At 39.1% G+C, this 27,955-nt stretch overlaps 1 protein-coding gene across 1 annotated transcript in view; it reads right to left on the bottom strand.

The window, feature by feature from the left end:
- LOC126113546 (phospholipid scramblase 2-like) overlaps window positions 1-27,955 on the bottom strand; it is a 142,596-nt gene that overhangs the window by 15,735 nt on the left and 98,906 nt on the right. Inside the window, exon 10 of the mRNA XM_049915019.1 lies at window positions 6,535-6,684. Coding sequence (XP_049770976.1) covers window positions 6,535-6,684 — 150 coding nt within the window. The remainder of the gene's footprint in view (window positions 1-6,534; window positions 6,685-27,955) is intronic.

Below are 27,955 nucleotides of genomic sequence, written 5' to 3'. Positions count from 1 at the left end.
TCATGAAATGGTGAGGACAACACAAACACCCAGTCCCCGGGCAGTAAAATCCCCATCATTCTGTTAATTTTTCTCACTTCCTTGATTCCGTTAATGCCATTAATTTGGCTATAGATAACTTTAATTAAAAGTTATAGATGCTTCAAAATAATATTACAGTTCAATAAGTGAAAAAAAAACATGTAAAATAATTGACAGAATCCAATGAAATGACCTACACCATTCAAAAGATAAGCATTCTGACTTTCCAGTAGTATATTTTAAATCATTTGAAGCTAATTACCTTCTGAAATAATCAAACCTGTAGTTCTGAGACACTACCAATTTTTGTAGCTGATTTTGCCCTAACTATTGTTGGAGTTTGAACTTCAGCTACCTACTTCTTTTACTTTAATTTTTCTGTACAGTATGATGTATGGTACTAATTATATAGCTCACTAACTAATAATTTCATGAGTTTCAGTATGGTACCTATGCTTGTGAACAAGGGGATTCAGACTGTGGAAGCATAATAGCATCCATAAATTTTTCTAAATTTGTAATAAGTAACATTTTTATAAGCCAAATTTTAGTGAAAGTTTGTAGTTCATTCAAAACAGCCAAATTCAACCTAACCAATTTTCAAAGTATTATGTAGTTTACAAAATAGCACTTCGTTCTAGTGCCACTTGAGCCACACAGTCTGCACTCTGGCCAGAAAACAGATGCAACATCCAAATTCTTCCAATCCATATGTAGCATACAGCAAACCAGTGCTTAACAGTATTGGTTAAAAACAGTCTTGGTTGCAATTTAATTTTTTTATTTTTCAATGCCATGTTTCACCTTATTTAGGCATCTTCAAGTTATCTTTTGATGGATGCAAGAGGCACCAAGATCTTCATAACACGTTCCTGTTCACAGGATGATGATATGCAAATCTTGGTGCCTCTCGTGTCCATCTAGAAAAGATAACCTGAAGATGCCTAAATAAGGCAAAATGCATCGTTGACAAATAAAAAACTAAAATTGCAACCAACACTGTTTTTAACCAATACCAATAGATGTAACATCTGTATAGGTAGGAATGGGATAGTTCATTGCAGTCAGCTTGGTAGAGTTAATAACTCATGAAATGTAACATGCCCAAGTCAGACTTCATGTCCCTTTGTTTGTCTCTTAATAACTTGGTGACATTACTTTCTAATTATTTACTGTTGTGAGTATGTGTCGGATGTGGTACATGGTGTTAGCTCTTAACAGTGACCTACTGGTATAGTGATAATCAACTGCCATCATATACAGTGTTAACTAATGAGAACAAATGGCGACTAAGTAAACTTGTATAATTCTGGTGCCTCTTTTCAATCCAAAAGATATTGTGTTATTCTAGTGGAACTGCCCTGCTATTTTACATAGTGACTATAATGTTAATTGCCCTTTTGCCGCACTAAACAATTACTGATTATCTTGTTGAGATTAATCCTGCTGCACTAGGACTGTGTAATAAGAAGTATGAATAAGTGCAGTATGTCGCTATTCATTTACCTGCATTTAGCAGAACTTGTGAGAATAGAACTGGCCAGAAACACTAAATTTTAACCATATCGAGAATGGTATTGAAAGTAACTGAAATTCTCAGCATACTGTACAGACTATGTTATTGAAGCTACCCTTCTGTAACCAACTGTTTTCAACCAGTTTCAATGATAAAGAGGAGCATGATAAAGAGTAGCATGCAAGCTACTGAGGGCAACAGAGCTGGTAATGTGAATTAGTTATAATGTGAGTGTAATAATTTCATGATCCTGAAAAATACATTACAAAATTTATGGGTATCTACTATGAATAATATCTTTACTACTTACTTCTTCTAAACAAATACTTCATTTTCTTTATGTGGTTGCACAGTCCCAGAAAATAATTTCAGAAGGTAACTAGGAGTGAAAATATGCAGAATAAGCCAAAAGGGTTGACTCAGATCAACGCAATAGGCAATGCTTCTAATAGCATAACAAAATAAACTGAGCTTGTCAATTAGTTTTATCTAAGTGTTGACTCCATTTTAATTTGTTATTCAGCTGGGCACCAAGGATTTTACACACTGTACTTCATGCAGTATGTGACTATTAACATCTACTTCTGGCGATAAAACATTATTATTTTTTGTTTGAAATTGTATGAGCCTTATGACATTATGACTCAAACTGTTAATTATGACTCATTTAACATCATGTTCACCTATCATCTGATCCGTGTCTGTCAGGACTGTGTTTGGTCTCTTGATTAGTATGCTTGTATCATCAGCAAATATTATACATGGAACTCAGGGTAAAAAAGAAAAGCTGAAATGCTTCATTCCATTTTTCAAATGATCTTTCACAAAAGAAAATGCAGGAGAATTTCCCCAATTTAAGCCTTGTACCACTGAAAAGATGAATGAAACAAATATTAGTGTCAGTGGTGTTGAGAAACACCTGAAATTGTTAAAACTGAAAAAGCTCCGGGGCCCAATTCAGATTCAGATTCAGATTCCAATGGTATCATCATCAGATTCTATACTGAGTTTGCAGCTGACATAGCCTCTCTTCTGACTATAATCTATTGTAGATCCCTCAAAAAATAAACTATGCCCAGTTTCTGGAAAAGAGCACAGGTGATACCCATCTGCAAGAAGCGTAGTAGAAGTGATCCGCAAAATTACCACCCAAATCCTTGACACTGATTTGTTGCAGAATGTTAGAACATATTCTGAGCTCAAACATAATGAGATACCTTGAACAGAATGTCCTCCTCAATGCCATCCAGCATTGATTCCAAAAACATTAAGTGTGTGAAACCTGATTTACAATTTTCTCACATGACATACCGAAAGCTTTGGATACAGGCAGTAACATAGATGCAGTATTTCTTGATTTCTGAAAAGCATTTAACTCAGTACCACACCCACACTTATTGTCTTAAGTATGATCATATGGGGTACCAAGTAAAATTTGTGACTGGATTGAGGACTTTCAGTAGTGAGGATGCAGTATGTTATCTTGGATAGAGATTTATCATCAGATGTAGAAGTAACTTCAGGTGTGCACCAGGGAAGGGAGTTGGGACCCTAGCTGTTCATGTTGTACATTAATAACCTTTCAGGCAGTATTAATAGTATCCTCAGACTTTTTGCAGATGATGCAGTTATCTATGATGAAGTACTGCCTGAAAGAAGCTCTTGATCAGATATTGATAAGATTTTTGCACACACAGGGGCATTCAGACAGTCATTCTACTCACACTCCATACATGAATGGAATGGGAAGAAATGTAAAACTGTAAACCTCACAAAGTGAAAAAATAGTAACCTATAACTGTAATTCTAATGAGACACTTTTGGACTCAGCCAACTCACACAAGTACCTGAGTGTAACATCTTCTATGTATATGAAATGGAATGATCACACAGACTCAGTTGTGGTAAAAGCAGGTGGTAGCCTTTCATTTATCAGTAGAGTACTGGAGAATTTCAATCAGTCTGCAAAGGAGATTGCTTACAAATCACTCATACAATCAGTCCTAGAATATAGCTCAAGTGTATGGGATTCATGCCAAATAGGACAAACAGGGGATATTTAATGTATACAGAGAAGAGCAGCTTGAATTGTCACAGGTTTGTTTGATCCATGGAAGAGTGTCACAGAGATACTGAAGGAACTGTACTGGGAGACTCTGGAAGATAGATGCAAACTCTCCCTAGGAAGTCTATTAACAAAGTTTCAATAACTGACTTTAAATGATGACTCTAGGAATATACTACAATCCACTGTGAATTGCTTACACAGCACACAGGGATCATGAGGATTAGATTAGAAGAATTTCTGCACACACAGAGGAATTCAGACTGTCATTCTTCTTACACTCCATACATGAATGCAATGGGAAGAAACCCTAATATGGTATACTTGGACATAACCTCTGCCATGCACATCATGGTGGTTTACAGACTAAGATGTAGATGTAGATATTTGAACTGCCCTTTAAAATCATTGTAGGATTATTATTTATGTACGCTACAAACAAGAAGGGGCTCTGTACCCATCCCTGTGGTGTTCCACATTTTATGGTTTCCCATTGTGGAGATATTTTCATGCTTGGGATACAGTCTGTGAATGAAACCCTCTGTTTTCTGTTATGGCTTTAAGGTTTCCATCAACAAAGAAGGTTTCCATTTAAAAAAAATGATTGATTAATGTTTATACAGCAGAGTTGTTTTCCCAGCCAGTCTGGTTCGAATTTAAGCACCAAGTATACATAACAGGAAAACTCATGGGACAAGGATGGCTTGATTGTCATCAAAGTATTATGCATAAATTGGAAGCAACAACCATGCTGTATACCCAAAAGCACATTATTGCTGCTATAACACTTTAATTTTCTGAGTAAATCTTGTAATCAACACAATAAAAGGTTTTGGCAAAGCTACACAAGTTTAGCTCTGTTAGGACTTCATTTATGAGATCTTGTATTCTTTTCTGAGTATAGAGTCCCTTACAAAAGTCAAACTGAGAGGCATTTCACAACTTTTGCTCAGCTAAATAAATCAGTATGCTATTGTGGTCATACCAACCATTGACTATCAGTTGTATAGCTAAATTATTTCTGATTATTGGGTCTAAAAACAAATTATAGATAAACACAGTGTGCACTTACAGTATATTATTTCATCATGTCTTAATCTGACCACAGTGTGTTACAATTTTTTGATTGTCCTCGTCTAACCTTATCATACCACATTGCATATTAATCCATAACACTTTTGACATCATATCATCTTACATAATCCACATACCACTGTGCTTACTTGTTCTATATCATACTGTACTTGTCATACTGTGAACAATTTATGGAGCAGTATAGTGTAGCTACAATTGTAATTATAGATATTAGTCCCACTGTCATTGAGACAAACTTAAATTAGTAAATTGAACAATCCTCTAGAGCTAACAAAATCTGTGTCAGATGCTATACAGATTTTGCATCTGAGTTACTTACACTCGTAAACACAATATACCGTTGTATGCAAATATACAATTGTATACACTGGCTGGAAGAGAGCACAGACCACAAAATTTAGACCTACAACTAAAGTGATAGAAGACAGACAAATCTACACATGTCATGATATTAAGTATCAAATGAAATTTTTGAGTGTGTGGATGAGTTATTGGTAGTGAGGATAGCATGTTATGATGGATGAAAAGTCATTGTGGATGTATAAGTAACTTCAGGCATGCCCCAGAGAAGTGTGCTGGGACATCTCCTCTTTATGTTGCATATTAAAAACTTAACAATTTAGTAGCAGCCTCCAACTTAAGCACCTGATGCAGTTATCTGTAATGAAGTACTACTTGAAGAAACCAACACAAATGTCTTTTCACATCTTCATAAGATTTCAAAGTGGTGCAAAGATTAGCTATTCAATTTAAGACATCAGAACTCTGAAATTGTGAAACTCAAAAACATAAGACCCCATGGCTGGAATATCAGTGAATAACAAATGGAATCAGTCAACTCATACAACCATCTGGGTCTAACAATTTGCGGTGATATGAAATGGAACAAATGGATAGGTTCAGTTGTAGGTAAATCAGTTGGCATACTTTGGTTCACTGATAGGATTCAAGGAAAATATAGTCAGCTTACAAATGAGATTGCTTCCATAATGCCCTTGTACCCAATCTACAATGTTGCTCAGGTGTGTGACGCCCATGCCAATGAAGGGACACTGAACGTACACAGAGAAGGGTAGCACAAATGGTACCAGATCTGTCTGAGTCATGGGGAAGTAGGCATATCATGCAAATACTAAAAAACCTGTATGAGCTGACATTTGAAGATAAATGCAGCTAACACAAGAAGTCACCTTACAGAGTTTTAAGAGCCAATAATAAGTGAGGAATCTACTATCACAGTAAATCCCCTTATGTACCAATTATCTCATACAGCAACAAAGATAAGGCTAGAGTAAAAGAGAGTGTAAAAAAGGAATTTCAGCGATCAGTCTCCCATGCCCTATATGAGAATGAACCTCTGCCAGGTGGTTCACAGGGGACTGCCCAGGGTGTAGACGTATATATTTATTCTGTTCTACACTAATAAAGAAAAATAAAGATAGAGTAAGATATGTACAATGAGACAAGTATCGAAGAGAAAAGATGGTGACTACTGAGATAGTTCATTTACAAGGGCACAATCAGTTTCTTTTCCCATTCTTCCCAAAAGAAAGCTTGCCCTCTGTTTGTAATGAACTCAATATCAACAGATATAAACCTTACTCTTCTGTCCTTTTTTAAGGTTTTTGCATAACATCCTAAATTTCTCACTATCTCTTTCATTTTGTACAAGTTTCCAAAGAGTTCAGTTTTTATGTTTCATGTTTTCTTGAGCTCACCAATGTATCTTATTGTCATCTTTCATTTTTATGTGCATTAGCATTCTCAGAAGTATAAATTTTATAAATAATCCTCTCATACAATTAATTAGACTAGTAAATATTATTAAAAGTATTACCAAAAGAAATCCAGCTCCCAAAAAGACAGCTTTCATCTTTGGATGCAAATTATCTGTTGGAAATGTCACTATTATGTTAAAATCTCCAGTCAAATTGTTCCATTCATGAACAATTGTTGAAAGCTGGGTCAGGCCATCTCGGCTAAGAACCTGCAAAACAGAAGAATTTAAGCGAATAATTTGCTGTTTGTCTATAACATCTTCAACAGATTGTGTATGAGTATGTGTGTGTGAGCGAGTGCGCGCGCACACACGCACACACACACACACACACACACACACACACACAGCCACACACACATACACACACACACAGATTTTATGTAGGTGTATTAAGTAATTTTCAAACTGAATATTGTATCTAATTGCAGTTAGCACTATTAATCTCCACTGGTATTTTCTTAGATCATTTGAGACTGCAGAAATAACTACTATTTAGTACAGTAATCTGATGATACTAGTAAAGGTCAAGATCTGTTGTTAAATAGCTGATAATCTAGCATTTTACACAAATATTAGTAAGTTACATTATTTATGGTTACATCCTCTATTTACTCGGTGAACTTAGAGAGTGACTACTGAATAATTCAATGTTTCATTGCACACATTATTTTCAGTTGGAAATTATTATTAGAAGTTCATAAGGAAATAATCAATAAATAAATAATAAACAAAAATAAAAAAGAAGCTTTTATTAGAAACTCTTGACATTTCTTGAAATATGTAATAGTAAAGGGTTGTTTTGTTCATATCTGTTATCAATCATTCCTGCTTGTCATTGTTCCATGATATTTTGTTCTTGTTAACTGATCTTTTTTTCTGATGATCATTTGCTTTTGGTTACCTACATTTTTCCATTGGTTACCTTTTCTTTGTCATTGTATGGCAATTTAATTTCATATGTGCTGTCTCTTCTTTATTACAATGTATTTTTCTGCTTGCCAAATTTTGTTCATGTTTGGGAAATGTTTTTCTCCATTGAGAGGTCTTCCTCTGCCTCTTTTCAGTCTTCTTATAAATACAGGGGTTCTAAATGTGGATTTCAGACGAAAAACTTTAAAGTTATTATTGTTTGTGAAGTTACATTCATTCCTGCTCCATTGTCCATACATCTTGTTGAGGAGAACAGAATGTGGTAAGACAAAGAATAACAAATAACAAGGAAATCATAGAAACAAAATCTGTATTAACAATAAACTGAAAATTTACTGAGTAATGCTTTTCTTTTTTATGCCACATAAATTTAATCCTGTAGGCCTGAATTAGAAAAAGGGCTGTTACTTCAGAAAAAAATGCTTTCTTTTTGATTAACCTACACTCCTGGAAATTGAAATAAGAACACCGTGAATTCATTGTCCCAGGAAGGGGAAACTTTATTGACACATTCCTGGGGTCAGATACATCACATGATCACACTGACCGAACCACAGGCACATAGACACAGGCAACAGAGCATGCACAATGTCGGCACTAGTACATTGTATATCCACCTTTCGCAGCAATGCAGGCTGCTATTCTCCCATGGAGACGATCGTAGAGATGCTGGATGTAGTCCTGTGGAACGGCTTGCCATGCCATTTCCACCTGGCACCTCAGTTGGACCAGCGTTCGTGCTGGACGTGCAGACCGCGTGAGACGACGCTTCATCCAATCCCAAACATGCTCAATGGGGGACAGATCCGGAGATCTTGCTGGCCAGGGTAGTTGACTTACACCTTGTAGAGCACGTTGGGTGGCACGGGATACATGCGGACGTGCATTTTCCTGTTGGAACAGCAAGTTCCCTTGCCGGTCTAGGAATGGTAGAACGATGGGTTTGATGACGGTTTGGATGTACCGTGCACTATTCAGTGTCCCGTCGATGATCACCAGTGGTGTACGGCCAGTGTAGGAGATCGCTCCCCACACCATGATGCCGGGTGTTGGCCCTGTGTGCCTCGGTCGTATGCAGTCCTGATTGTGGCGCTCACCTGCACGGCACCAAACACGCCTACGACCATCATTGGCACCAAGGCAGAAGCGACTCTCATCGCTGAAGACGACACATCTCCATTCGTCCCTCCATTCATGCCTGTCGTGACACCACTGGAGGCGGGCTGCACGATGTTGGGGCGTGAGCGGAAGACGGCCTAACGGTGTGCGGGACCGTAGCCCAGCTTCATGGAGACGGTTGCGAATGGTCCTCGCCGATACCCCAGGAGCAACAGTGTCCCTAATTTGCTGGGAAGTGGCGGTGCGGTCCCCTACGGCACTGCGTAGGATCCTACGGTCTTGGCGTGCATCCGTGCGTCGCTGCGGTCCGGTCCCAGGTCGACGGGCACGTGCACCTTCCGCCGACCACTGGCGACAACATCGATGTACTGTGGAGACCTCACGCCCCACGTGTTGAGCAATTCGGCGGTACGTCCACCCGGCCTCCCGCATGCCCACTATACGCCCTCGCTCAAAGTCCGTCAACTGCACATACGGTTCACGTCCATGATGTCGCGGCATGCTACCAGTGTTAAAGACTGCGATGGAGCTCCGTATGCCACGGCAAACTGGCTGACACTGACGGCGGCGGTGCACAAATGCTGTGCAGCTAGCGCCATTCGACGGCCAACACCTCGGTTCCTGGTGTGTCCGCTGTGCTGTGCGTGTGATCATTGCTTGTACAGCCCTCTCGCAGTGTCCGGAGCAAGTATGGTGGGTCTGACACACCGGTGTCAATGTGTTCTTTTTTCCATTTCCAGGAGTGTAGATTGCTGCTATTTATCTGCTATTGGTAGTTTAATATTTGCTGACTACATTCTTCTCCAATTATCATTTTATCATGATCTGTAAATATTGAGTCTCTCTTACAGCACATTACTACTTATCCTGCAGTGTTACTGATAAAGGCTTCTGCCAGCCATGTAGGTAATAGGTCTCTGGGAACATTGTGAGCTGCAAGAAGTTGAACTGTCTCTGACATTCAAGGGATAGGATCTTTGGAGGAGAAAAATCAGAGACTAGCAGTGCATCCTTGTCATTCTAATGGTGTGGAATCTCTGCAAATTCAGTGTATGCAATAAAACAATTCATGTATAACAAAATAATATGTGATATGGCAGTGGTTCTAACGTGCCTTGATACCCTACTTCCATACTGGTGATGCTGTGTTTCCCTCTGGATACATGACATATCAGCATTTGATAATATTCAGTCAGATTGCACAGTGTGGCTGACACACTTTGTAACTATCACCACAGTGGTTCTGGCTTATGTCAGAAACAATGTTGTTTTTATGCTAATCACATCACAAAAAACAGAGAGTGCTGTTGATCTCCACAATGATCACACAGACAGCCATGTGCCAACTATGACTCCCAGTGTGGCCCTCTTATTAGACAACAAGGTGAATACACCAACAGACAGTGCTCCAAATCAGTTCAATAAACAGTATACATCATGTGTTAGACATTGCTCCTTCCATCACCTCCATGCCATGTATTGCATATGAGCACCTACACTCCATACTGACATGACCTGATGCATCGAATAAATAATCAGCAGCCATGTGCACTGGCCCATGACCACCTGTGGCGCTTATCCTTACTGCAGTTATTTATATCAAATGGGTCACCTTCCAACTATACTCATTACAAAGGACCCACCCCACCACAATAAACACTGGTGCCATGGGACGACAATCCTCCAGGTTAGTACAAGGCAATGCACGGTGTTGACAAACAGTGCTTCCATTATCCCGACCTTCTGCTCCATAGCATTCATGCACATGCTTGAAGACAGTACAGTGCACCACACTGTTATGATAGAAAGTCAACCCAGATATTACAGACCAATCTGTGTCTGTCCAGCAGATCTGCAGATCATGAAGAATGCTGTTGATGAACTGCTCAAGATAGTAATCATGTGACCATTAGGCAGTCAGTAGGCCGCCAGGATCAAACTTGTCCTGAAAAGAAATGGTACCATGAGGCTCTTTTGGGATTACAGGGTTCTTAGTTCAAGGGAAATTCCTGATTGTTACCAGATTCCTAACATTCAAGATTTTACTCATACACTTCTGGGGACCACAGCATTCACTCTAATTGACTGTAAACAGACACACCTGCAGATCCCAGTGCCCTCAGATGATGTGTAAACTGCCATTATTAGCCCCTTCAATTACCATTATATGCCATATGGCTTGAAGAAAGCAGCCCTAATGTGGCACTGACTCATTGATGGACCCTTCTTCTGCCTCCCCCACTGCTACATGCATTTAGATTATATTTCAACCTATTGTAATAACCTCAAAGTCCTCTAGTTTATTTAGAGCAGGTCAAGGAGGGGGGGGGGGGGTGGCGGCAGTTTACCTTTAATGAAGCTAAATATCTACTTAAATAATCTAAGGTCACATTCCTGGCCCAAACCCTGAGTGCGGGTTGCATCCACACCATGTGAATATAAGAGAAAGAATCTGCCTCTACCACAGGCATACCACAACTTATGCCATTTCCTCAGGACACTAAACTTTTAGTGCTGCAATTTACCACAAGCAGCTGCTTCAGTCACCAATGACAGACACACTGCCCAGAAAGGTCAAACATGGCAAAAAAAAAAGTTTTAATGGATAGTAGCATTACAGACCCTGGAACAATCACTAGTTAATGCTATCACCATATCCTGTCCCAATCTAAAAGTGTGACGTGTGACTTGCCGTTTTGAAAGATGCTAGCAATACTACGGAGGGGGCTATCCTGTGTCAAATCCTCAACAATGTACTGCAGGCATCTAGATTCTTCTCCAGGAAGCTTATGCCACCCTAGTCTGAGCAGTCTGCCTTTAACTGCAAGCTGCCCATGGTCTATGCTTTGATCAAACATTTTTGAGAGGGCATAAAAGTGCACAATGTAATGGTTTATACTGACTGTTTGTGGACACAATCAAAATCAGCCTATGCGATTTCCACTTAATAGACCTCATTTTGCAGTACACTACTGATATCTACCATGTTAAAGGGGCAGACCACATAATTGCACATTACCTCTCTTAGATCAGTACAATTTTGTTACAATATGGCTATGAAATTAGGGCTATAGGGCAAGTCAATGATCCTTCCATTGACAAAATCATAGCAAATCAGATGATTTATCTTTGAATCAAACACTGAACCTTAACCAATAGTGAGCTAACACTGTTGTGTGATGTATCCCAGGATAGAATACTCCCAATTGTGCCATACAATTATTGATGGGGAGTGTTAAACACTTTACCCAATTTGAGCCACCCAGGAATCAGAACACACCTAGTCACAGACATGATGCTGGGCACAAGTCTGCCTAGGCTGCCAATGAAGCAAAAGCAGCTGACACAACCAGTCACATCCCAGACACTTGCTGATACCAAAAGTACATTTCAAATAAGTAAATATAAATATTATTGAACCTCTTCTTCAGTTGGAATGCTTCTGTTACCTGTTTTTGGCAACTAACAGAACATCAAGATGGGTTGAGGCAGTACCTATGAGCATTATTACAGTGATAACAACAGTGTGTCCATTTGTAGAAATGTGGATTATGCAATTCAGAATCCCAGAACAGATCACCATGGACCAAGGCCAGCCATTTGAGTTCTCTCTCTTCACTGCCCTGTGCTTCCCGTGCAGTATCAATTGCATATGCACCACATCTCATCACCACCAAAGAAACAGGCTGGTTGAGAGGTGGCACAGGACTATGAAGGTGGCTCTGATGTGGTATGGTAGGTTCCTGGTTTGAGGCACTGCCATGGATACTCCTTAGATTTAGGTCCTACGCAGCAAAAATCTATCACTTCCTATAGATTTTTGCGCAGCCTATATGCTATGCTGCTGCCAATATTTACAGACTGAGTTGACACACATGCATGTGCTGCCACCATCACCACACATGCAGCCAGAAACCTTGATTTATAAGCACCTTCACCAGTGTGAGTTCTAAATGATATTTAATGACACCATACATCTAGTTCACCGGTCATCTCATAAAGGGCCTAACAAATTGCTGTCCTGTGGAGAATAACATTTCAACGTGCTAGTGTACGGCACAGCAACAACAGTGTTATTGGCTCAAACCTGTCTGGGTTCTACAGGATGACTACACTACGCCCCTTGCAGACATCAGACCACAAGATTCTAACACAGTACGCCAGTACTGACAACCTCATCCCTGGTGCCAGTACCACCTAGTCTGTCATTCATGGAGCTGTCATTGCCATCTGCTGCACTGGGTGTTGCCCCTGAATCACCACATCAGATGGTAAACTCAACAACTCGTACTCACCTGTACACTCTTTACTAACACAACCTCTCCCCACTCTGTGCCAGACAATGATTACCTACATATGCCCCAGAGACCTCAAACAAGCTCACCATCATAATTTGGCAGCCATCTGACACACAACTCAATGAGAAATGGTTCAAATGTGTCTTGCTCATGCACAAGCCAAGGCACAGTTGGTCTGGCAATCTCAATTCAATGTTGGTACAACCCTCAGTGCTCTGTAGTCTACATGAGGAGCTTGTGACGAAGCAAGCTGGGATCTCGTTACTTCCTTTATTGTTTTTCCATCTGCCTCCTTAAATTCACTCTTTTATTTTTGACTAATTACTATTAACATAAGTGAATACAATCTGCATCTTTGTAAAAGAGAAAGCCTGGCACTCAGTCAGTTTTGTGTATGTCATCAATTTCCTAATTTGACTATTCCTAGTTAATATCTTTTGTTATTAGGTGAAATCACTAATTTTTTCATGAATTAAATTCTGTTGTTAACCTACAAACAAATATAAAGTCTGTAATAATTACAGACATTTGGAAGAACTACTAGGATTCTTAAAGTTTTTATTTGGCTCTTTTTGAAAACATATCAGCAAAATCAGCCCTTAATTAATTCCAAAATTATTACCAATTTTGTCAGAAGTATTGTTTGTATAACTATATCTGTTAATTTCATCATCTAAACAAATAATTTGGCCTAATATTTGTGGTAGAAGAAAATATTATAAAGAAGGAACGTTTTGATAGATGCAGTTAATTGAATGAGTTACGTTTTGATTGTAATTTCTGTAACTTAAACATTAACCAATGTATAGTCTCAGTACCTATTACTGTGAGGGTATATAAAGACCCAAATTTTGGTACTAAGACAGTTAGTCCATATCTGATTTTCAGACAAGAAACCTATATTGGTTTGACCAACAACAATGCATCAACTTAACCATGAAATAAGTGTAACACAAATACACTGTGTGCTAAAATAATAGCAGTGTCTGTTCAGTACTGTTATATGTACCATATTATCCTGCAAGAACTGTAGGTTTTTACTGTTCATAGATGTTCAATAGTAGCAGTATGCCGATGTTTGGTTGCAAATTATTAATGAGGCTTATCAAAAGTTAACCAATAGTGAACTGGCCATATCAACAGTATAATATTGTAGGGTTGTGAAGAGTGAAAATAATAATTTGTGAAATGCAACTGTGCTACTGTAGGCTACATAATTTACAATAGTCAGTGTTGAACTTCCACACCCCATTTTTCAGCCAGTATAAGAAGGTATCTCATCAACACTGAAGACTATCAACAAAGAACAATAAAGCAAGCAAACATCTCAAGCTCAGTGGAAATATAAAGAGCTTTGAGAGATCAGAACTTCTCTGATGTCCCAGGAGAAAATGCAGAGACTAGCAATGAAATTTTGACACTGTAAAGGTAGAAGCTCTGTAAATTCACTCTAGGCAATAAAATGATTCATGCATAACCAATTCATACATCATTCAGTTGTGGTTCTAGTATGCCTTAGTATCATACTTACACAGGCCTACACCATAAAATTCCTGAATTTAAAAATTCAAGTAATTTATGGGAAGAGTGGCTCATGAGGAATGCTTTTAATTTTCTTTTGAACTGATTTAAATTCCCAATTCTTTGTTTACATCATAACTTGTTGAATGTCTTCATGCTATAATACATAACTCATATCTGAATAAATTCAGGGGCCTAAAAATTTTAACAACAGTAGCATTACTAAATGGAGAGTATCATGAGCACAATACAAGAAGAAGGAATGACTATCATACAGAAAGAAGTAGGCTAACATTAACAGACAAAGAACCTGTAAATGCTGGGTACATACTGTACAACAGTTTACTGCAATGTACAAACATGATAAAAAGTATGTCTCTTTTTAAAAGAAAATTAAAAAGATGCCTGATCAATATCAGCCCTTACAGTGTTCAAGAATATCTTGATATAAAAAATTAAATAGTGTGTCAACATACATTCCAAAGGAAACTGCAACAAATGTAAAACTGTGTATAAAGTAGCTTCAAATATGTAAGATATATGAAACAATAATTTGAAGCAAAACACTGATGCTGGTATCCTTTACTGTTTCTGTTTTTCTTGGCAGTGCTGAGTGCAGACCAACAACTTACAGAGAAATGAACTATATTATCATTGGTGTCTTCCGTTCCAGCGATGATGACAACCTATAATTGGAATTGGATTTTTTAAAGAGGACAGTGAGGGCAAATGGCTATGATAGTTTTCCAGCCAACAGGGCTTTTAGGTGAAATATTAATCACACTAATAACAATGATGAGGAACAGCCTTTGCATTCCATTAGTTACCATTATTTCTGGGGTCACTGACCGCATAAGCAGAATTCTAAAGCAAAATGGTATCCAGATATCTTTCTTTAGTCAAAACAAAAAAAATGGATGCACCTGAGTGCCTCCACAATATAGACGTCTATCAAGTCACATGTGGCTGTGCCAAAGAGTATACAAGCGAAATGGGAAGAACTGTTAAAGAACACCGTAAGGAACACGTATGGCACACATGGCTACAACAAAGTGTAAAATCGGTCGTAGCAGAACATCATGAAAACTGTGGTTCTGACATCGATTTTAATAATGTATGTGTGCTGGCTAAGGAAACCACCACTTACAGAAGAAAGGTCTGAGAAGTGGCTGAAATTTCCAAGAACACATGTAATTTCAATAGAGAGGATGGTTATAGGCTTCCAGTGTCATGCCTCCCCACCATCAAGGAAGTGAATATGCGGCTGCGGTGTGAGAGCAATACAAACAATGCAACTCAAATTCACCTCGGTGTACAATAATATTTTGTGTAAACATTCCCCTTCTCTTGCTCTGTCCATTTTGCATCTAGCTGATGGTGATGACCAACCAATAGCAGCAGGAGGAATTTCAACCAGTAAGCCTTCTCCAGTGTAAGTGTGGAATAGTGCCTGTCTATGCAATAACGATGGGCCACCAATAGTATCCACAAGAGTTTAGCCTAGTATCCACAAGAGTTTAGCCAATAACACCCCTTCTTCTGCACCATGCTGACAATATTAGCCTATGATGATGACCCAACAATGGTTGTTGTTGTTGTTGTTGCTGTTGTCTTCAGTCCTGAGACTGGTTTGATGCAGCTCTCCATGCTACTCTATCCTGTGCAAGTTTCTTCATCTCCCAGTACTTACTGCAACCTACATCCTTCTGAATCTGCTTAGTGTATTCACCTCTGGGTCTCCCTCTACGATTTTTACCCACCACGCTGCCCTCCAATGCTAAATTTGTGATCCCTTGATGCCTCAGAACATGTCCTACCAACCAATCCCTTCTTCTTGTCAAGTTGTACCACAAACTCCTCTTCTCCCCAATTCTATTCAATACCTCCTCATTACTTACATGATCTACCCATCTAATCTTCAGCATTCTTCTGTAACACCACATTTCAAAAGCTTCTATTCTCTTTTTGTCCAAATTATTTATCATCCATGTTTCATTTCCATACATGGCTACACTCCATACAAATACTTTCAGAAACGACTTCCTGACACTTAAATAGTCTACATTTTATATCCTCTCTACTTCGACCATCATCAGTTATTTTGCTCCCCAAATAGCAAAACTGCTTTACTAATTTAAGTGTCTTATTTCCTAATCTAATTCCCTCAGCATCACCTGACTTAATTCGACTACATTCCATTATCCTCGTTTTGCTTTTGTTGATGTTCATCTTACACTCTCCTTTCAAGACACTGTCCATTCCATGCAACTGCTCTTCCAAGTCCTTTGCTGTCTCTGACAGAATTACAATGTCATCGGTGAACCTCAAAGTTTTTATTTCTTCTCCATGGATTTTAATACCTACTCCGAACTTTTCTTTTGTTTCCTTTATTGCTTGCTCAATATACAGATTGAATAACATCGGGGGCAGGTACAACCCTGTCTCACACCCTTCCCAACTGCTGCTTTTCTTTCATGCCCCTCGACTCTTATAACTGCCATCTGGTTTCTGTACAAATTGTAAATAGCCTTTTGCTCCCTGTATTTTACCCCTGCCATCTTTAGAATTTGAAAGAGAGCATTCCAGTCAACATTGTCCAAAGCTTTCTATAAGTCTACAAATGCTAGAAACATAGGTTTGCCTTTCCTTAATCTATTTTCTAAGATAAGTCGTAGTGTCAGTATTGCCTCACGTGTTCCAACATTTCTACGGAATCCAAACTGATCTTCCCTGAGGTCAGCTTCTACCAGTTTTTCCATTCGTCTGTAAAGAATTCGCATTAGTATTTTGCAGCAGTGACTTATTAAACTGATAGTTCGGTAATTTTCACATCTGTCAACACCTGATTTCTTAGGGATTGGAATTATTATATTCTTCTTGAAGTCTGAGGGTATTTCACCTGTCTCATACATCTTGCTCACCAGATGGTAGAGTTTTGTCAGGACTGGCTCTCCTAATGCCGTCAGTAGTTCTAATTGAATGTTGTCTACTCCCAGGGCCTTGTTTCGACTCAGGTCTTTCAGTGCTCTGTCAAACTCTTCACACAGTATCGTGTCTCCCATTTCATCTTCATCTACATCCTCTTCAATTTCCTTAATATTGTCCTCAAGTACATCACCCTTGTATAGACTCCTTCCACCTTTTTGCTTTCCCTTCTTTGCTTAGAACTGGGTTTCCATCAAAGCTCTTGATATTCATGCAAGTGGCTTTCTTTTCACCAAAGGTCTCTTTAATTTTCCTGTAGGCAGTATCTATCTTACCCCTAGTGCGATAAGCATCTACATCCTTACATTTGTCCTCTAGCCATCCCTGCTTAGCCATTTTGCACTTCCTGTCAATCTCATTTTTGAGATGTTTGTATTCCTTTTTGCCTGCTTCATTTACTGCGTTTTTATATTTTCTCCTTTCACCAATTAAATTCAATATTTCTTCTGTTACACTGACCATCATTGTTAATCTGCTGGGCGGATTCAATCCGGCGCCGGCACACCTACCCAAGTCCAGGAAGCAGCGCATTTAGTGCTCACAGCTACCCTGGCGGATTTGAATTGACCTCTCAATTATGTCCCATAAATGTTCAGTGGGATTAATTTGGGTGAACTGACTGTCCAAACCATTTTTCAAATTTTCCAGAATGTTCTTCAAACCAGTCATGTACAAATGTGGCCCTGTGACATTATGCATTATTATCCATAAGAATTCCATAATTGTTTGGGTGCATAAAGTCTATGCATGCCTCCAAATGGTCTCCAAGTCGCTGAACATAACCATTTACAGTCAATGATACGATCTTTTGCCCCAGAGGATCCAGTCCATTCCATGTGAACACATCCCAGACCATTATGGAGCCGCCATAAACTCACACAGCGGCTTGTTGACAACTTGGTTCCATGGATTTGTGGGGTCTATGCTAGACTTAAGACATACCATCAGATCTCACCAACTGAAATTTGGACTCATTTGATCAGGCCACGGTTTTGCAGTCATCTAAGGTCCAACTGATACGGTCATGAGCCCAGGGGAGCTGCTATAGACAAAGTTGTGCAAAGTCACTCATCTCAGTCACTCATAGACCATTAATGTCAAATTTTACTGTGCTGTCATAACAGATGTGTTTGTCACACATCCAACTTTTGTTTCTGTGGTTATTTCATGCAATGTTAATTGTCTGTTAGCACTGATAACTCTATGCAAATGCTTCTGCTCTTGGTTGTTAAGTAAAAATTATCAGCCACTGAGTACTCTGTGGTGTGAAGTATTCTTGACACATCTTGACACTGTGAATCTCAGAATATTGAATTCCCTATCAATTTATGAACTTTCATTCTATGTTGAAACATTTTAATTCCCATCATGTGGTCATAACCACGTCAGAAACCTTTTCACATGAATCATCTGAGTACTAATGACACCTCCACCACTGCACTGCCCTTTTATACTTCTATACTACCACCATATGTTTATGTGCATATCATTATCCCATTGAAATTTGTCACCTAAGTGTGAATTTACAACAGTGCTTCAGTACTTTGGTTGTTGTATTGCCCATGCCAATAGCATTTTTGTTTTTCATTTGTCTTATCATTTTTTCAGTCTCATCTGTTAATTATATACAGTACATACATCTGATTAATTTTGTTCTGTAATGATATTTGTAGAAGGACCCTTTAGAACTGGTCTGATTGCATTCTGTCTGTAAGTGGTTGTTGAAGATGTGGACAACTATTTCATGTTCATCTACCATGCTGCCATTATGACATACTTTGTATCATATGTAGTTTTACCAGTCTCCCTTTCACAAACTCTCAAAGTGTTTAATTTTCTTGTTTAATGAACATGCTATGAGATTTTCAAAACATGTTCATTATGTTGCTGCTCTTGTGGGAAAATCAGAATAAAAGACCTCATTGCATTCTCAGAATCTGCCCAATCATTAATGCAGGAAAGAAAATTTGTATTAAAATCATTAAGCATGATTATTTCTTTGGTTTTTGAGAACAGATAAGTCAACAGTGATTCTGCTTGCTTGAAGAATATACTCAGCTTTCCTGAGGGAGTTCTATAAGGAGAAATCACATAAAAAGGCAGTACAATGCAAAAAGGCCTCAAAATGTTGATCAATACAATAACTGTTCCTTAAAATAATTTCTACAAGCTGAACAGTCATCTTTCACACAGTATCTGTACTACTCACTTCTGTTGACTGAACACTTCACTTAACACATGTACACTGAACCAAAGATATATGGAAATATGTGACATAAGCCAATGCTCTATCCGTTAAGTGAGCACAATGAGAGGTGTTTTTAAGGCAAAACATGCTGAATAGATCTTCCTCCATTTTAAGATTACAAAAATATAACTGATAGGTAATTAACATGTTCTGCTCAGTTAAATGACTCAATTTTCTTTCATAGGCTGCTTCCTCAAATACTTTTCAGAATGTTGCCAAAGTGTGTGGGACCCATACCAGATAGGACTAACAGGGGATTGTTGAATGTATACAGAAAAGGACAGTACAAATAGTCACAGGTTTGTCTGACCCATGGGAGAGTGTCACAGAGATGCTGAAGTAACTGAACTGGTGGACTCTTGAAGATAGGCAAATGCTGAAGTAACTGAACTGGCAGATTCTTGAAGATAGGCATAAACTATCTCGAGAAAACCTAAGACTACAAAGTCTCAAGAACTGTTTTTCAATGATGGTTGTATGAATATACTAGAAACCTATGTAATGCTAATATAGGGATCATGAGTAGGTGAATACATTAATTACAGCATCCTAAGAGGCATTTAAACCATCATTCCTCTCATGCTCCATAGGTGAATAGAACATGTTGAAAATCTAACAACTGGTACAATGGGATGTAACTTCTTCCATGCACTTCACAGTGGTTTACAGAGGATAAATGTAGATGTTGCTATTGACATAAAACTTTCCAGGAGATAGCAGCAACACCTGGTAAGGAGTGACCATTAGTCGCACACATGTATAAGGCACATAGTATCAGTGAACCTGCTGTCCATGTGTGGAATGGAAAAGGCAAGTGATCTATCTCAACTGGACCAAGGGCATATTGCGATGGCCCACAGGTTTGGCATACACACTTCAGAAAGTGCATCACTTGTCAGGAGTTCAAGGAGTGCTGTGGTGACTGTCTTCAATATGTGGTGAAACCAAGGTGAAATCATGTCCAGACATTGGGCAGTTGAGTGGCCACACCTCATTTCACATGTTGGACATCTTAGGCTGGGAAGACCAGTAAAATAGCACAGGCAAGTAACTGTGGCAGAACTAACATCAGACTTTAATGCTGGGCAGAGAAAAAGTGGCTTAACACACAGTGCATCAACACTCCTAGCGATGGACCTCCACATTGGTCGATTCATGCATGTGACAAAGTTAACAGCATAGCATCAGCAACTACAACTGAAGTGCACACATGACCATCAACTCCGGATGTTGATGCAGTGGTAGAGCATTTCATGGTCTTGTAAATCCTAATACTTTCTTCAGGGGAACAGCTCCTGGACACTTGTACCATGGGATGGAGGCAAGCTGCTGGTGGCTCTACTATGCTCTGGGGAAGATTCACATGGGCATCCATGGGTCCAGTGGAGCTTGTGCAAGACACCATGAAGGTCAAGGAGTATTGTAGACTTTTTGCAGACCACATATACTCCTTCACGTTGATCATGTTTCCCAACAGTAGTGGCATTTTTCAACAAGATGATCAGCCATGTCACAAGGCCAGAATTGTTATGGAGTGAGTGGTTCAAGAAACATAGTGGCAAGTTCCAATTGATGTGTTCACACCACCCTCCCCCCTCCCATTTTCCAGATGTGAACACAATTGAACACACCTAGGATGTGATTGAACGTGGTATCAGAACTCGTCGCTCCTCCCTGGGATTTACGGGAATTATGTGACTTGTGTGTGTGCAGATGCCATGCTAACTCCCTCCAATGACCTACCAAGGCCTATTGCTTCCATGCTATAATGCATTGCCACTGTCATACGTACCAGAGGTGGACATGCCAGCTAATGGCAGGTGGTCATAACGTTCTAGCTGATCAGTTTATGGCTCAAGTTATAAAATGATTTCAAAGGTACTGAGAGCTAAAGAGTAATTCTATTTGCTCAGCAGAAGATTTTAATATTTTAGAAGAAATGTCACCTCATGCAGCACAATTACTATGTTTTACCTGATGAATTTTGTAATTTTCTTAGGGGTACTATTTTTTAAATTAGTGCCTATTGGTTGCATATGCAGGGTCTGCTGAAGAAAATATAATGTATACATTTTGGGTTGTGTATTAGTAGAACTAATCACAATTACTTTGAATTTGTTGAAAGATACTAAATACTCTTCTGTGGGAATGCAAGTGGTGTAGATAGGACATCATTCCTGCAAAAACCTGTTATTAAAAATATTTCTAATATTAAACCTAGGGATTCATGACAACCACTATTCAGCGATCTAACTTTTAACTATTCAATGTATTTACGATTATCAACTGTTTATTTATAACAGTCCAGAATTATTGGTAGAAAACCATTTGCAACATATGTAACATACAACAACAAAAAATATAATTTCATGTTACTCTCTCATCTTCCTCCCAGACTTCTCAGTACATGGCTATGAAAAGATACGGTATAATAAATTAAAAGTGAGAAACTTTCACAGTGTAGTACAGGTTTACTGCACAGAAAATTATGTGAGATCCTTGTGTAAAAAAAAGTTATTTTAAAATAATGATAGAGATTTATTTGTACAGTAGTGTAATAAACTTGTACTGAAGATTCTAACTTAACCCTGCAGCAGACATGCCAATGTTCATAACATGAGCAGGCATGCAGGATAGTTTTACACATGTGAGTAATATCTGTCTATCACCAATGTAAATGTGTAAGAGCAAAATCATAGTTCAACCTTAGTTTAATGAAACAATATTAAAATTAATGTACTTAATTGTTTAATTAAACAATCCTGAAATAAATTTTCATAATATAAATCTGTTGCCACAGCAGGTGTTACCACACAGTAATGAACCACAAAAAGCATCAAAGAGTGCAGTTGCATCAGTCGCAGTCAACCACTTATTCTATTACTCATTATCTCATAAACAACTGTCAAATTGTGGGACTGTGCAGCTAGCTCATAACGTGGGTCATTTTCTTACAGGGATTGTAAATTTTTTTGGACCTAGCTCACTGTTTGTTTTATGTTATAGCTGCTCACTTGGAGGTATGACAATCTGCTTTATTGCTATGTTAGCTGATGCAATACTGAAGGAATAGATATGTGTTTGCCACTGTGAAACAACAATGGAACTTGTGTTTGGTGCACTTTTGTGCATCCTTGCTCGAGGGCTAAGATTAATTTTAGGTTTATTTAACACGCTGTACATCTCTCAGTTATATCACTTATATTGATGAGTATCCTGTACATTAAATAAATGATTCATGTATGTACATTATGATTCTGACAATTTTTTTAATGGTGTTTGTGGCTGGTTTTTGAATCTTAAAGTAGGTCTGCTTCCGTCTGGTGATATCTAAACCTTCAGTATGTCAGGCCTGTGTGTATCATGCTTCAGTCTGTTTCTTTTTTTTCTTGTGTGTGTGTGTGTGTGTGTGTGTGTGTGTGTGTGTGTGTGTGTGTGTCTTATTGGTAAAGAATTCCTAATTAGCCATGCAAGTAGCCTCTTGTCAGGAGCATTCAGATGTCAGTCATCCTATGTATAATGTGCCCAAGGAGAGGGTGATTTATCAATCACACCCATTGTAACATGACAACTGGAGATTCCACAAGTAAGCAGTAAGATATACACAATTAATACACAAAATAGTGCACTTGTATGTTTCATTTCTCATAGCTAATCTTTCAGTTCTTATCTTGGGTCATGGTATTACATTATTGCTTATCAGATATGCATATTGTTCTGTAATTTTTAATTTATTTACATTCTGTATTGTATTAATGAAATAGCTGACTGGATGAAACAATAAGACAGTGAATTCTTAATGCTACACAATTTATCTAATTTTTGTAAAAATCATTAAGTGAGAATATATGGTGTTGTTACTTAAACACAGACAAAAGATCTTCAACATCAAGATGATTATTATTAAGTGAGAAAATGTTACAGTTCATGTTAATTACTTTTCTAACTCTTGTGGCTAAATGTCTAAACCTGAAGTGAATAAGAAAGAAGTATTAAAATATGTTATATGTGAAAAGTTTCTTAATTTCATCAGAAAATGAAAATGTTGATAAAATACAGTCATTGTAATCACATTAATTTAAAATGTCAAGTAAATCATGAAATGAATTTATTTTGATTATGAAATTGTGTTAGCAAAGAAATAAACATTTTATTGATTATCAAGAAGTTATAATGGTGCTTGTGACTGTGACCATAGTAGTCTTTTTCAGTCTTGAGATCATATAGACAGTGAGTATGAGTTTACTGTCTGTGCTATGAAGAATAATTCTGGAGAAAAGCAGGAATGTTCAAATTGGAATTGAGACCCTTACAATCTTTGTTTTTTGAGAAAAGCTATTGAGAAAATATAGGGAACCAGTATTTGAAGCTGACTGTTTTACAAGTCTACTGCTGCAAACATATATTGCACATAAGAATCACGAAGATAAGATACAAGAAGTTTGTGCTCATATAGAGACATATAGACAGTTGTTTTCCCCTTGCTCTATACCTAGTGTATGACACTGAACTGGCTGTGGTTGTGGATGCTAGTCAGACTGCCATAGGTGCAGTGCTTCAGCAGCACATCAGCATTAGCCGATAGCCACTCAGCTTCTTCTCTCAGAAGCTATAGGTGTTGCAACACACTTGGACTGCCTATGACCATGAGTTGTTTGTGGTGTATGAGTTGGCAAAACACTTCCATCCATCAGTAGAAGCCCAATCCTCCATTATTTACACTGACCACAAGATCACCACTCGTGAATTTTGGGTTAACAATACCAAATTTTCGGCACAGCAGTCCCAGCAGTTAAAGTACATCTTAGTTTTCTACAGATATTCGCTATATTTCCAGGATAGACAATATATTCACCAACTGTTTGTCCTGTGCTTATGCCACTGTATCTCCTGTGAACTTTGAGGACATTGCCCAAGAACAGGAAAGCAATGATCAGTTGGACAGGCTCTACCACAATGCCTCCCTTGGCCCTTGGCCTATGACTCAAACTAGTGCCCATTTCTGGCTCCACCTGTAAGATTTGATGTGACATATCTACAGAGACACAGTGCCCATTTCTGTTGGAGAAATCCCAGCACAGCAATTTCGACCATGTCAGACTATCGTACACTGGCATCTATAATACCATGTCACCTGTTGCTACATGTTTCACCTGTCCAGGGCCCCAGAAAGACTGCTGACAATGGGCACACACCTGAACCACATGCCAATATGTCCAAGTTGGGAGGCACGTCTGTGCACCCGTCAGCTCCTTTCCTGGCATGATATGATGCTTTGCACAAGTCCATGTGAAAATCATGGTCCTACTGCCTCTGCTCCGTGGCAAGCAGTGCCTGCTAACGATGGTGGATCATTCACTCATTGGCTAAAGGCAATGCAGATAGTGGATTCACTGTTGAGACCATCACCACAACCCTTGCTGACACCAGGATGGCCCTCTAAATGCCTCAGTCTCGTCAGAAGAGACCAATTGCACTAATTTGTGTGTGAGCTGTTCATTCACATCGCCTGCCCTTGTGGTGTGCAGTTCTGCAGAACAAGTAACTACCACCCCGCATCTAATGGTATGGTGAGGCAGCTCCATAGATTCCTGAAAGTCTCCCTCACTTGGCACAATTTCGCCTGGATAGAAGCACTCCTACTGATACTTCTCAGTCTGCAAACATAAGGAAGAGATCAGTGCATCACCTGCCAATCTCGTCTACAGCCAATAAGTCACCATTCCTGGAGATTTCATGGGGAAGTACCACCATCACACGATCCCTTGATCCCACTATTAGTAGACTATCTGTGCACCCCTATGGCTGTCCACCAACCACATGTACCAGCATTGCATGGAACCTGAAAAGTATTTGTGCACACCGATCTGCTGCACTGTACTCTGAATTAAGTCTTTTCCATTCCAGCAACTCATCATATATTTTATCTAGTATAAGAGAACCTGTTGACCAATGATACTTCCCCCACTACTGGATAGGGAGATACTCCATTAACACCCACACCCGCACTTCCAATGGATGCCACATTGCCACTTGTGCCTCAGCTCCCCCCCCCCACCCCCCCCCACCCCCCCACCCCCCCACCATGCCTACACAGCCAGTGCAACCAATTGGTCCATAACCTCCACAGGTGCATCCAGCACCTCTAGCCGAGCTGCCAGTGGACTACCTCACTTGCAATGGCCACTGCATCTGCTTTAAATTCCTGGATTGTGTACTAAAAATGTCACACTGTATAATGCATTCTGCATGCACCCCAGTCATTGTGTGGGGTTAGAACATGTCCCGTGAGCCGTCACTTGCTGTAGAAACTCTGTTTCCAGCTGGCTGTATCATCTGCTGATCTCTATTGAGCTTTGGTCAGTAGCTCCAGTGTTACTGGTAGCTTGTCCATCATAGCTTCTGGACCTGCAACCACATCTCTCTGCCTCCATTGCATTAGACATTGAGGCTGGATTAACTGCTGCACCAGTTTCTATGTTTGTGTTCACACTGAACTCTGGACTTCACCCATCGCTGCAGTTTCAGGACCTGTGTTTGAGTCACAATGATACTACACTCACCAAAGTTAAGGTGCTTCATGCAGTTCCTCTTCTTCCACTGTCTTGAGTGTCAAGGCCAGGTCAGGTGCCACACTGTGCTTCCATATCAGAGTGATTCAGTGAACTTTGTGACTATTAACAGTGCTACTTTGTGAAAGCTTTACTTCATTATTTGGTGCAAACTGTGCAACTTGTGAACCCTTTGTTTCTAGTATTAACTGCCAACCAGACTTTGTTTGTGTGTGAGCGTCTTCCAAGCTAAACACCCACCATGTGCTCTGCTAGCCATGCAACAAGGCACTGGCCACTGGTCATGGCAGACTGACCCACCACCATTATGCTGCTGCTGATGTCATTAGAAAGTTCATGAGCACCCAACATCCTAGACAAAAGCTGATTACTGGCACCTTCTCTCTGCTCCCAAGTTCCACTCCCCAAAGAGGGATCTGTGTGGCAGGCATGCCAAGAAATGCGTACACCATAGCTGCAGCCACCACAAGCTATAAGTACCCAGCACAGATTAACTTTTAGGCCAAATTTTGGTAACAATGCCTTTTGCATGGGCACACACAAGACAAAGCAGAGACCAGTGCAAACTGAGCAACAGAACAGTGTAGATATTTCTCCACAAGTATGACTTTGCTTGTCATGGGCCACATTGGTCAAGCTTAATGTGAGGCTCTCAACAACACATATGGGATTCTTTAGACAGCACTGTCCCATTTCCTCATGGTCCCTAAGTACACAGCACCATGTGGGTCAGGAAGATGGTTATCGGTTTTGTTTGCTCATGTGTCCATCATTTTCCTACAGCTGTGCAATCAATGTGCTCGATCACTAAGGAGTGTACACACTCCAGAAATAGTGTCCAGACACACCTATTGTTCAACACCTGATACTGCAGTCACACAACTGTGAGATCACAGACTTTCAGTATTAGAGAATATTGTACACTGGTGGTGCATTCCTTTTCCACAAATAAATGTACAGCTGGGTGAACATATATTCTGTCAGTTATCATCACCATATCCTACATCTGGAGCACAGTGCATGAGTGCAGCAACAGAATTGGCCTGCTGGATCACTAACTAGTAAGCAGCAATCTTACTTGTCCCCACTTCAAAATTAAAAAGACCAGATAATTGGAAAAGAAATAAAAGTTCTAGACTTCAGAATGAAGGAAAAGAGTATAGAAATCAGCAGGGGAAAGTTCATGAACACAGTAATGTAAGATGTACATTCACAATTGCAAATTTCTATGTAATGAAAGTATTAATGAAGATGAAAGACAGTAAATAATTGGTGAATATTAATATCTAGAAAACTGGAATCTCCAAACAACATTAACTCTTCAATTTTGATGCAAGAGCTAATGCAGCCATGAAAGGTGCCATGGATGCAAAAAAATGTAAGCTGCACTTAATATTCGGAAAGGATTCAGAGTATGTAAGTAGTTTTTCTGGTTAATGTTATTGGTAAGGAGCAAACACATTGTCAATGTCTTGTCTAAGGATTCTCCCACTGAAGTTTCATCAAAAGACTGAATAGGACATAAATAACCAGGAAAAACCTTCCTGATGAACAAGATCAGATTGTTATGGACCATACAAACTCGTTTCCAAAATGTGGTAGTCATTGTAATAGAATGTAATTTCCTGTCATGAAGTATTTAGATTCCAAGCTAAATATAACAAAAATGTAAGAACTCTATAACGAGTTCTGCACAGAAAATAATTAACCACCTGCTAAAGAGAATTATAGATATGTGTTCAATGCTGCTTTCAGTCTGGTTTTCTATGTACCAAAACTTGTGTGTTGTTTGACAAGTTACAGAA

Source organism: Schistocerca cancellata, chromosome 1 (assembly GCF_023864275.1).
Source record: "Schistocerca cancellata isolate TAMUIC-IGC-003103 chromosome 1, iqSchCanc2.1, whole genome shotgun sequence".
In the NCBI taxonomy this organism is placed as follows: domain Eukaryota; kingdom Metazoa; phylum Arthropoda; class Insecta; order Orthoptera; family Acrididae; genus Schistocerca; species Schistocerca cancellata.
Note: the sequence above shows the minus strand (reverse complement) of the source record. Positions and strands in the feature narration are given on the sequence as shown.